At 41.2% G+C, this 13,258-nt stretch overlaps 1 protein-coding gene across 3 annotated transcripts in view; it reads right to left on the reverse strand.

Moving 5' to 3' along the window:
- The window catches only part of LOC139751799 (WD repeat domain phosphoinositide-interacting protein 2-like), a 136,514-nt gene that overhangs the window by 64,863 nt on the left and 58,393 nt on the right, over positions 1-13,258 (reverse strand). For all 3 annotated transcript variants that reach the window (XM_071667349.1, XM_071667348.1, XM_071667347.1), the window contains 2 exons: positions 10,498-10,692; positions 8,371-8,442 (listed from right to left, as the gene is read on the reverse strand). In XM_071667349.1, the coding sequence (XP_071523450.1) occupies positions 8,371-8,442; positions 10,498-10,692 (267 nt within the window). The remainder of the gene's footprint in view (positions 1-8,370; positions 8,443-10,497; positions 10,693-13,258) is intronic.

The following is a 13,258-nucleotide window of genomic DNA, read 5'->3' on the forward strand; positions in this document are numbered from 1 at the left end:
ACACTTCACTTCCTCCAGTTTTTCTCCATTCAAACTTACCGCCCAATTGACTTGACCCTCAACCCTACTGTACCTAATAACCTTACTCTTATTCACATCTACTCTCAACTTTCTTCTTTCACACACTTTACCAAACTCAGTCACCAGCTTCTGCAGTTTCTCACATGAATCAGCCACCAGCGCTGTATCATCACTGAACAACAACTGACTCACTTTCCAAGCTCTCTCATCCACAACAGACTGCATACTTGCCCCTCTTTCAAAAACTCTTGCATTCACCTCCCTAACAACCTCATCCATAAACAAATTAAACAACCATGGAGACATCACACACCCCTGCCGCAGCAAACTTACACTCACTGAGACCCAATCACTTTCCTCTCTTCCTACACGTACACATGCCTTACATCCTCGATAAAAACTTTTCACTGCTTCTAACAACTTGCGTCCCACACCACATATTCTTAATACCTTCCACAGAGCATCTCTATCATCTCTATCATATGCCTTCTCCACATCCATAAATGCTACATACAAATCCATTTGCTTTTCTAAGTATTTCTCACATACATTCTTCAAAGCAAACACCTGATCCACACATTCTCTACCCCTTCTGAAACCACACTGCTCTTCCCCTGTCCGATGCTCTGTACATGCCTTCACCCTCTCAATCAATACCCTCCCATATAATTTACCAGGAATACTCAACAAACTTATACCTCTGTAATTTGAGCACTCACTCTTATCCCCTTTGCCTTTGTACAATGGCACTATGCAAGCATTCCACCAATCCTCAGGCACCTCACCATGAGTCGTACATACATTAAATAACCTTACCAACCAGTCAACAATACAGTCACCCCCTTTTTTAATAAATTCCACTGCAATACCATCCAAACCTGCTGTCTTGCCGGCTTTCATCTTCCACAAAGCTTTTACTACCTCTTCTCTGTTTACCAAATCATTTTCCCTAACCCTCTCACTCTGCTCACCACCTCGACCAAAACACCCTATATCTGCCACTCTATCATCAAACACATTCAACAAACCTTCAAAATACTCATTCCATCTTCTCACATCACCACTACTTGTTATCACCTCCCCATTAGCCCCCTCCACTGAAGTTCCCATTTGTTCCTTTGTTTTACGCACTTTATTTACCTCCTTCCAAAACATCTTTTTGTTCTCCCTAAAATTTAATGATACTCTCTCACCCCAACTCTCATTTGCCCTCTTTTTCACCTCTTGCACCTTTCTCTTGGCCTACTGCCTCTTTCTCTTATACATATCCCACTCATTTGCATTATTTCCCTGCAAAAATCATCCAAATGTCTCTTTCTTCTCTTTCACTAATAATCTTACTTCTTCATCCCACCACTCACTACCCTTTCTAATCTGCCCACTTCCCACACTTCTCATGCCACAAGCATCTTTTGCACAAGCCATCACTGATTCCCTAAATACATCCCATTCCTCCCCCACTCCCCTTACCTCCTTTGTTCTCACCTTCTTCCATTCTGTATTCAGTCTCTCCTGGTACTTCCTCACACAAGTCTCCTTCCCAAGCTCACTTACTTTCACCACTCTCTTCACCCAAACATTCTCTCTTCTCTTCTGAAAACCTCTACAAATCTTCACCTTAGCCTCCACAAGATAATGATCAGACATCCCTCCAGTTGCACCTCTCAGCACATTAACATCCAAAAGTCTCTCTTTCGCACGCCTATCAATTAACACGTAATCCAATAACGCTCTGGCCATCTCTCCTACTTACATACGTATACTTATGTATATCTCCCTTTTTAAACCAGGTATTCCCAATCATCAGTCCTTTTTCAGCACAGAAATCTACAAGCTCTTCACCATTTCCATTTACAACACTGAACACCCCATATATACCAATTATTCCCTCAACTGCCACATTACTCACCTTTGCATTCAAATTACCCATCACTATAACCCGGTCTCATGCATCAAAGCCACTAACACACTCATTCAGCTGCTCCCAAAACACTTGCCTCTCATGATCTTTCTTCTCATGCCCAGGTGCATATGCACCAATAATCACCCATCTCTCTCCATCAACTTTCAGTTTTACCCATATCAATCTAGAGTTTACTTTCTTACACTCTATCACATACTCCCACCACTCCTGTTTCAGAAGTAGTGCTAAACCTTCCCTTGCTCTTGTCCTCTCACTAACCCCTGACTTTACTCCCTCCTAAGACATTCCCAAACCACTCTTCCCCTTTACCCTTGACCTTTGTTTCACTCAGAGCCAAAACATCCAGGTTCCTTTCCTCAAACATACTACCTATCTCTCCTTTCTTCTCATCTTGGTTACATCCACACACATTAAGACACCCCAATCTGAGCCTTTGAGGAGGATGAGCACTCCACGCGTGACTCCTTCTTCTGCTTCCCCTTTTAGAAAGTTAAAATACAAGGAGGGGAGGGTTTCTAGCCCCCCGCTCCTGTCCCCTCTAGTTGCCTTTTGGAAAGAGGGGCAAGTATGCAATCTGTTGGGGATGAGAGAGCTTGGAAAGTGAGTCAGTTGTTGTTCGCTGATGATACAGCACTGGTGGCTGATTCATGTAAGAAACTGCAGAAGCTGGTGACTGAGTTTGGTAAAGTGTGTGAAAGAAGGAAGTTAAGAGTAAATGTGAATAAGAGCAAGGTTATTAGGTACAGTAGGGTTGAGGGTCAAGACAATTGGGAGGTAAGTTTGAATGGAGAAAAACTGGAGGAAGTAAAGTGTTTTAGATATCTGGGTGTGGGTCTGGCAGCGGATGGAACCATGGAAGCGGAAGTGAATCATAGGGTGGGGGAGGGGGCGAAAATTCTGGGAGCCTTGAAGAATGTTTGGAAGTCGAGAACATTATCTCGAAAGCAAAAATGGCTATGTTTGAAGGAATAGTGGTTCCAACAATGTTGTGTGGCTGCGAGGCGTGGGCTATGGATAGAGTTGTGCGCAGGAGGGTGGATGTGCTAGAAATGAGATGTTTGAGGACAATATGTGGTGTGAGGTGGTTTGATCGAGTAAGTAATGTAAGGGTAAGAGAGATGTGTGGAAGTAAAAAGAGTGTGGTTGAGAGAGCAGAAGAGGGTGTTTTGAAATGGTTTGATCACATAGAGAGGATGAGTGAGGAAAGATTGACAAAGAGGATATATGTGTCAGAGGTGGAGGGAACGAGGAGAAGTGGGAGTCCAAATTGGAGGTGGAAAGATGGAGTGAAAAAGATTTTGAGTGATCGGGGCCTGAACATGCAGGAGGGTGAAAGGTGTGCAAGGAATAGAGTGAATTGGAACGATGTGGTATACCAGGGTCGACGTGCTGTCAATGGATTGAACCAGGGCATGTGAAGCGTTTAGGGTAGACCATGGAAAGTTCTGTGGGGCCTGGATGTGGAAAGGGAGCTGTGGTTTTGGTGCATTATTACATTACAGCTAGAAACTGTGAACGAATGGGGCCTTTGTTGTCTTTTCTAGTGCTACCTCGCACACATGAGGGGGAGGGGGTTGTTATTTCATGTGTGGCGAGGTGGCAATGGGAATGAATAAAGGCAGACAGTATGAATTATGTACATGTGCATATATGTATATGTCTTTGTGTGTATATATATGTGTACATTGAGATGTATAGGTATGTATATTTGCATGTGTGGACGTGTATGTATATACATGTGTATGTGGGTGGGTTGGGCCATTCTTTCGTCTGTTTCCTTGCGCTACCTCGCTAACGCGGGAGACAGCGACACAGCAAAATAAATGAATAAATAATAAATACCTTTTTTTCTTATTCATTTGCTTTGTCACTGTCTCCTGCATTAGCAAAGCAGTGTAAGAAAACACGAAAGAATGGCCCAACCCACCCACATACACATCTATATACATACATGTCCACACACGCAAATATACATACCTATACATCTCAACGGATACATATATATACACAAAAAGAAATATACATATATACACATGTACATAATTCATGCTGTCTGCCTTTATTCATTCCCATCGCCACCTCGCCACACATGAAATAACAACCCCCTCCCCCCCTCATGTGTGCGAGGTAGCGCTAGAAAAGACAACAAAGGCCCCATTCGTTCACACTCAGTCTCTAGCTGTCATGTAATAATGCACCGAAACCACAGCTCCCTTTCCACATCTAGGCCACAGAACTTTCCATGGTTTACCCAAGATGCTTCACATGCCCTGGTTCAATCCATTGACAGCACATAGACCCCGGTATACCACATCATTCCAATTCACTCTATTCCTTGCACACCTTTCACCCTCCTGCATATTCAGGCCCCGATCACACAAAATCTTTTTCACTCCATCTTTCCACCTCCAATTTGGTCTCCCACTTCTCCTCGTTCCCTCCACCTCTGGCACATATATCCTCTTGGTCAATCTTTCCTCACTCATTCTCTCCATGTGACCAAACCATTTCAAAGCACCCTCTTCTGCTCTCTCAACCACACTCTTTTTGTTTCCATACATCTCTCTTACCCTTACATTACTTACTTGATCAAACCACCTCACACCACATATGGTCCTCAAACATCTCATTTCCAGCACATCCACCCTCCTACGCACAACTCTATCCATAGCCCATGCCTCGCAACCATACAACATTGTTGGAACCACTATTCCTTCAAACATACCCATTTTAGCTTTCCGAAATAATGTTCTCGACTTACACACATCCTTCAAGGCTCCCAGAATTTTCGCCCCTTCCCCCACCCTATGATTCACTTCCGCTTCCATGGTTCCATCCGCTGCCAAAGCCACTCCCAGATATCTAAAACACTTCACTTCCTCCAGTCTTTCTCCATTCAAACTTACCTCCCAACTGACTTGACTCTCAACCCTACTGTACATAATAACCTTGCTCTTATTCACATTTACTCTCAACTTTCTTCTTTCACACACTTTACCAAACTCAGTCACCAGCTTCTGCGATTTCTGATATGAATCAGCAACCAGCGCTGTATCATCACCGAACAACAACTGACTCACTTCCCAAGCTCTCTCATCCACAACAGACTGCATACTTGCCCCTCTTTCCAAAACTCTTGCATTCACCTCCCTAACAACCCCACCCAAAAACAAATTAAACAACCATGGAGACATCACACACCCCTGCCGCAAACCTACATTCACTGAGACCCAATCACTTTCCTCTCTTCTTACCTGTACACATGCCTTACATCCTCGATAAAAACTTTTCACTGCTTCTAATAACTTGCCTCCCACACCATATATTCTTAATACCTTCCACAGAGCATCTCTATTAACTCTATCATATGCCTTCTCCACATCCCTAAATGCTACATACAAATCCATTTGCTTTTCTAAGTATTTCTCACATACATTCTTCAAAGCAAACACCTGATCCACACATCCTCTACCACTTCTGAAACCACACTGCTCTTCCCCAATCTGATGCTCTGTACATACCTTCACCCTCTCAATCAATACCCTCCCATATAATTTCCAAGGAATACTGAACAAACCTATACCTCAGTAATTTGAGCACTCACCTTTGTCCCCTTTGCCTTTGTAAAATGGCACTATGCAAGCATTCCGCCAATCCAACACACTCATTCAGCTGCTCACAAAATACTTGCCTCTCACGATCTTTCTTCTCATGCCCAGGTGCATATGCACCAATAATCACCCATCTCTCTCCATCAACTTTCAGTTTTACCCATATCAATCTAGAGTTTACTTTCTTACACTCTATCACATACTCCCACCACTCCTGTTTCAGGAGTAGTGCTACTCCTTCCCTTGCTCTTGTCCTCTCACTAACCCCTGACTTTACTCCCTCCCAAGACATTCCCAAACCACTCTTCCCCTTTACCCTTGAGCTTCATTTCACTCATAGAGCCAAAACATCCAGGTTCCTTTCCTCAAACATACTACCTATCTCTCCTTTTTTCTCATCTTGGTTACATCCACACACATTTAGACACCCCAATCTGAGCCTTCGAGGAGGATGAGCACTCCCGGCGTGACTCCTTCCTCTGTTTCCCCTTTTAGAAAGTTAAAATACAAGGAGGGGAGGGTTTCTAGCCCCCCCGCTCCCGTCCCCTTTAGTCGCCTTCTACAACACATGAGGAATGCGTGGGAAATATTCTTTCTCCCCTATCCCCAGGGATAGCAAAACACATACATACTGAAATAACCCAACAAGCACTAAACAACTAATGTCCTAACTCAGTCTTAAACTCCAACACACCAGACACATCCATCAGAAACCACACTCCCAAGACAAACAGGAGTCATACTCGCCCACATAAGCTCTAGACATCACCTATTGCTATACCACTGCAAACACCATTTCAACATATTCCAAGACCCTTTATGTCCATGATACTTTAACGATGCAGATAATTCTGAGCACTTACTACTCAACTGCCCTGCACTCCCTCAACATGAGCAAGCACACAACACAACACTTTTTCACCCATGGTTCTAACCAGTGAATGTGGTCACCTTCCTGAGTGCTGCAAAGCCTCATAAAGGTACCCCTGAAGCAGAAAATAAGTAAATAGTTTTATATTTTGAGTCTGAATGGAGAAAATGTATATGACATTCATCCCCTATACCAATAACATCATCACAAAAGCAACACACAAACAAAGTGCCCTCAGAACACTAACTGGAACCAGATTTGGAAAAAAAAAAAAAATACTAGTATCCTCTATAAACAATTCATCTGTTCTATGCTAAAATCTGCTTCATCTGCCTGGTCTCCCACCATCTCAAAAGCAAATATAACAAAGATGCAAAACACACAAAATAGAGCAGTGAACAATCACTGGCTGCTTAGCAACCACAAATACTTAGCACTGACACAGTGAAACAAAGATCCTCTCAATATAATCCAATCTCAATATGCTCAGCTCTCATTTCTTGGCAAAAGCACTAAACCCCTCCCAACAACTAAACCCCAAACAGAAACAAAAAGCCTAACCCTTCTTCACACTTCAGCAACCTCAACTTACAGATCCTTCCACCCTCAGCAAACTTAACACTGGCACATTACATACACTAAAATAATCCAACAAGGGTACTAAACAACTACCCTCCCAACTCGGTCTTAAACATGACCCCACTAGGTGATCCAACCAGCCCAATAAGACATGGGGTTGATTTTCACCCATAAGTTGCATCCATACACATAACCCTGAGATGAAAATAGTCTCTATGAAAAGAAAAAAGAAAAACCCCATGATTAAGGTAAGGGAGCCTATTGTCTATCAAAATGATAACCAAGGTCAATGAGGAGCAGACTCCTAATGGCAAAAGCCTGACTGGCTGACATTCAATCTAGGACTCTGAATCAGTATAATCTCTGGGACAACATCATTTTAGTCTCTTCCTATGAGTATCCCCCCCCCACCCTGCACATACACACACACACACACACACACACACACAAACACACACACATATAAAGGACCCTTACATCTACAGAGCCTCCTCTGCAAAGAACATGAAAAAAAGAGGGAGGAAGAATATGCAACCTATGCAAACACTTGAGGGACTCATGGGTAAAGGTTGTAAGTTGTAATGCTATGCATATACTAAATGACTATACAGTAAACACATACACGTCTTAAGTGGGCAAATAAATTCTCAGCAGTGCTTATGATAAGCACACCAAATGTGCATACACTCTCAGCAGAGTATACGATATGCATATCACATACACATACATGTTCAGCAGTTTCTGAACTATAACAAACCTCAACAATTTCAACAAATAACAATAGCATCCACTGTCCCAGAGAATGAGGTTTATCTATGCTAGGATGAAAAAAAGCTGGCAAATCACAGCAAACCAGCACTGTAACTTGAAGAATAATGAGATGTATCCCTACTGACAAGCATTCCTGAGGAAAGGTTGCTGATTGGTCAGAGAGTAGACCCAGGACAAGCTATGCCAGGCAGCTAAGGAAGTTGAATGGCTTATAGCTTGCTCATTAATTACATAGGGAGCTATGAAGTCTATGGTCCCTGGAGGTCCAAGATATATCTCATGGTTAGTGAGGCAAACTGACCTTGGAAACTAACAGATCATTAACCAAGAAGTGTAAGCTAATACCACACATTGGCAGACCGTGACAATATGGTGGGACTTTGTTAGTATCAAATATCAACTGCTGCATACAATATATTCAGTCATTGGTGGTTGTGTATCCAATATACATGATTATTTATTGGTCTTCTACAGAGCTGCTTGGCCAACTGAATCCTGAGCAGGAATTTCAGAATAAGTGTTCTTGGCTCAAATCTATGTTAAAATCATAACTACTACACAAAATGTGACTATAACAACATTAAAAAGCTTACCTTTGTACCTGATGCATTAAAGGCAATGGCTGCTAATGGACTGTCATGTGCTGGTATCATTGTTTTAGCTTGCTGGGGAAGATAATTATGCAATATTACTATACTGTATATCAACATGAGACATACAAAGAACAGACATTAATCAAAAACTTATGAGAATCTACCCCTTTCAATCTAAAATCTTTATCACACAGACCAAAAACAGGGTATACAGTATATTCTATGGCACAAACCCCTTTCTATCTTTAGCTAAATAAAACACATAACTCAAATGAATAACATCCAAAATCACAAGTTTCCTTAACTTATAAAAAAAAAAGCTCATGAGTGAAAGTTGGGAGAAGATGTCTTCCCTCCTTCTACTGTTACAATGTGAAAAATTTTTGAAGACGTGAGAAATTTTGCAGAAACAGAGGGACTCGGAAGAACTATATGATGTAAGTGACATGTTCTCTGGAAGGTGCTATGAATATACAGAATATGAGGAAATCTACAAGATGCAATGAGGAGTTTTCATTGAAGTGAGAAGGTTTCTATGAAGTGAATGCAGGACAATTCACGCATGTGTTCAGTGTCTTCTGCATTGACCATGCATCTTGTCTTGTCATACAATACACTCAGTCGGTGTTTGTAATACAAAGGATCTTGAACAGCAATAGTTCACTGGGTCCTTTCGAGGAGGCTGTTTGTGACAGTGGAAGATATCAGAAACTCACAGAATAGTGTAGTAAAAGCTAGAGGGTATTCAGATAATTCAAAGAGAATAATCTGCAAATTGTTATTTTTGACTATGGAGGCACAAATGATGAAAGTTGTGGGCATGTAGTGAAGTATCTACCAAGTCTTTTCTTAATGATGCAGAGACGGGCGGTTTCTAGAACACAAAGAAAGTGTACCTCTTACATGCCCAGGGAGTGTAGTTTCAGATGGGTTTATGTCTGATAGGTTTTGTGGAGCTTAAGACTGGGTAGGAAAGGCAGCTGTTTAGTGCTTCTCATTTTCTTACGAAACATTTATTTTGTGCATGTCATATATTGTTGAAGCAAGGTAAGTTTTTCTATCCGTGGGTTTGTGCTTGGTTATGAGTACATTTGGTGGGAGGAGTCTAGTGCTGTTTCAAAACAATAAAATGGCAAAATTAATGAAGTGAGATTCTATTGAATGTGTTTTCTGTTTCATTGTGCAGGTACTGAATATTTGTGGTCGCCAGACAGCCAGCGACAGATCTGAGAGCCTTGTTTTCAGTGGTTTGCAGTTTTGTTATGCTTGCTTTTGACAGGGTGGACGGCCAGGCAGTGGGAGCATAGGTCAGGGTGAAGCAATTGAACTGTTTCTTGAGCATAACAGGAGATTCTTTTCCTTGTCCAAAACTGGTGCCAGTAAGTGTTCTGAGGGTGTTTAGTTATTCAACTGCCTTTGTGTTGATATTTGTGGTGTGCATAATAATGCCATATATGTGCACTGAGTTGACGATGAATTTATGTCTTGTCTGTGATGGAGAATTTCAGCAGAAAAGCAGGCTTTCTTTTTTTTTTTTTTTTTTTGTGAACCAATTTCATAATTGTGTGACAGAGAAAGCACTGCTCCCTAGCGCAATGGAGAGAGCATTGCACCCTAGGGCACCCCCTTGTAGAGTTTCAGGGTTGTGTAGGTGAAGCCTTTGTGAGTGGCACTAGTTAGCTTGGTGACCAGCTATGAAGCTAATTAAAAACTTTTTGTCATTTTTGTGGAGGGTGGTGTCAAGTACCATCAATCTGAGGATGACATGACCCAAAGCCAAGCTGTGTGGGTGAGAGCAGGCCATTTTGCTTGAATGTTGTGGATCAGTTTTTCAAGGAATCTGGATACTGATGACAGTAATGATTAAGGGTGACAGGAGGATGTGAAGCTGGGTAGCATGAAATTTTACAATGAATACTATAATGGCAAGTTTAGGATTTTGTTGTACCTAAGAGTTAAACCTTTGGCTCACATGTTAAGGTCTGAAAAGGGGAATCCCTCTACTTTAGTTATGGCTGATCTAGGTCATCTGGTATGATATCCAAACATGTAACTGAAATATACAATAATCAGAAGAACCTTTCCTATCTTGATAAAAGTATAATCAACTTTTAAATCCATCCTTACCAAATTTTGAGCATCGAAGATCTGTACTTGACCTATTGTGTTTGATCCTGGATAGGCCAGGAAGCAGTTGTCATTACTAATGGAAAGAGCACAGAGACCCGTAGGATTAGGAGGAGTGTCTCGGATAGTGTGGAGGACCTTCATGTCTCGAATGTTGTGGATGTATAATGACTCTTCTAAGCATACAACCAGTCTCTGTAAAAAACAAATATATCAACAGTTCACAATTAATGCTAAAAATATCTAAAACAAATTGTAACACCTCTGTACAGACATGCATAAGTTATCATATCTAAGATGCAAGAAAAAGTCTACAAAAAATACCTCTCCTTCTTACTCTCTTTCCTTCCTCACATAAAAAATGCTGGCATACTTGTACTCACAAAGACATCTATGAATGCATGTGCTCTCAATGTCATCATCAGTTGATCTAAGTTCTCCTCTTGAAACTATCTTTATGCCAAAAATCTTCATTACTTTTATCATTAATTTGGGGGAACAATTTAAGACTTTTAGCACCGCCTGAGCCAAGTAAAATATAGAACTTAAAATAAGCAAGGGAAATTAGCTATGTCTGCTAGGACAATAATATCTAACACAAAGCCAAAAGTAGTAAAGATTTTGTTTCAAATTCAAATTATAATTATTAGTAGAGCTTTTGTTTCAAATTCAATCCTAATCTGGTGTGGTTTCAATATATCAAGACTAGAGACCACATCCAAAAGGAAAAGACAAGATGGGGAAATGAAGTATATATCACCTCAAAAAAGTTTGAAGATGTTTTGTGAAATTATCAAATTATCAAGATAAAAAGTGCATGCACACACACTCATATATGCATGTGCTCTCATTCTCATCATCAGCTGATCTAAATTCTCCTCATATAATTAGGACATAAGGGTAGATCTGATTAGGGTGATGTTTGCTTTGGAGTCATCTATCCAGGAGGTACTTTGGCAGGCATAATAACTTGAAAAAAAAAGAAAAATGGTAGAATTCAGTGGTTATCATACCTTGTGACAGCCCGTGTGTGTGTGTGTGTGTGTGTGTGTGTGTGTGTGTGTGTGTGTGTGTGTGTGTGTGTGTGTGTGTGTGTAAAGAATACAGCAAAAATAAATTTAGGAAGACTAAATGAGGTGAGAGAACAAAACACCCCCACCATCACTGCAGAGAAGGCAGGAATGTTCAGTGATGTCAATGTTACGGTAGAAGTACTACGTATAGTAAAAGACAAAGAATGGCCACATCCATTCTCTAGCTGTCATGTGTAATGCACTGAGACCAGTGCTCCCTATCCACAATCAATCCCCACAAAAGTTTCCATGGTTTACACCAGATGCTTCAAATTCTCTGGTTCAGTCCACTGACAGCACAGTGACCCCAGTATATCACATCATTCCAATTCACTCTATGCCATGCACGCCTTTAACCCTCCTACATGTTCAGGCCCTGATCGCTCAAAATCTTTTTCCCTCTAACTTTCCATCTCCAGTTTGGTATCTCCATTCTCCATTTTCCCTCCACTTCTGACCCATTTATCCTCTTTGTCAACCTTTCCTCACTCATTCTCTCCATATATGCAAACAACTACAGTACACCTTCTACTCTCTAAACCACACTCAAAATTTCTTATTACCACACAACTCTCTTCCCCTTCCATTACATCCTCAAGCAAACCACCTCACACCACATATTGTCTTCAAACATTTCATTTTCAACACATCTGCCCTGTTCTGCACACACTTATCTATATCCCATGCCTCACATACAAGCATTCAAACATACCCATTTTTGCCCTATCAGATGAGGTTCTCTCTTTCCACACATCTTTCCATGCTTCCAAGACCTTTCAACCTTTCCCCACATACTATAATTCACTTCCATGTCCATTCCTAGATATCTAAAACACTTCACGTCCTCCAATTTCTCTCCATTTAAACTTATATTCAAACTAACATGTCCCTCAAACTTGTTAAACCTAAAATCTTGCTTTTATTCACATTCACACCCACTTCTTTCCCACACTTCTGAACTCAGTCACCAACTTCTGCAATTTTTCACTAGAATCCACCATCAGTGCTTTATCATCAGCAAACTACAAGTGACTCACTTCCCAGGCTCTCTCATGTCCCCACAGACTCCAAACTTGCCCCTCTCTCTTAAACTCCTGTATTACCTCAAGGTTCTGGAAAAGATTATTAGAAAGCAAGACGATAACTTTCAGTTGAGGAGGAATTTCCTTCGTGAAAGACAGCAAAGTTTTAGGGAGAGAAGGTCATCTTTTACTACAGTTTTATGAGTGTGAACCTAGTCATGGACAAAGGGGAAGGCTTGGCACACTGTCTGAATCTGAAATGCAAGAAGGCATTTGATTCTGTCATACAAGAGGCTGATTACAAAGCTCAATCACCAAGCAGGAATAAGGGAGAAGTCCTCCATTAGATAGATTATCTCAGTGAAACAAAGGACATGTCAGAGGAACCTTTTCCAAATAGTTTCAGGTGACCAGTAGAATGTCACAGGGTGTACTTCTGGGACCATTACACTTCTTGATCTATAGTAATGACTTCCCTGAAGGTTAGCAATCCTACCTAAATATGTATGAAGATAATGCAAAGGTCATGAAAGAAGTGAAAAGTGAGGAGGATTGCATCAGTTGACAAGGGGACCTATATAGTCTCCAAAGTTGGTATGAAACATGGATGATGAAATTCAACCTTAGCAATGTAATGAGGATGGCACAAAGTAAAAGATGGCTTCA

This window comes from Panulirus ornatus, chromosome 12, assembly GCF_036320965.1.
Source record: "Panulirus ornatus isolate Po-2019 chromosome 12, ASM3632096v1, whole genome shotgun sequence".
In the NCBI taxonomy this organism is placed as follows: domain Eukaryota; kingdom Metazoa; phylum Arthropoda; class Malacostraca; order Decapoda; family Palinuridae; genus Panulirus; species Panulirus ornatus.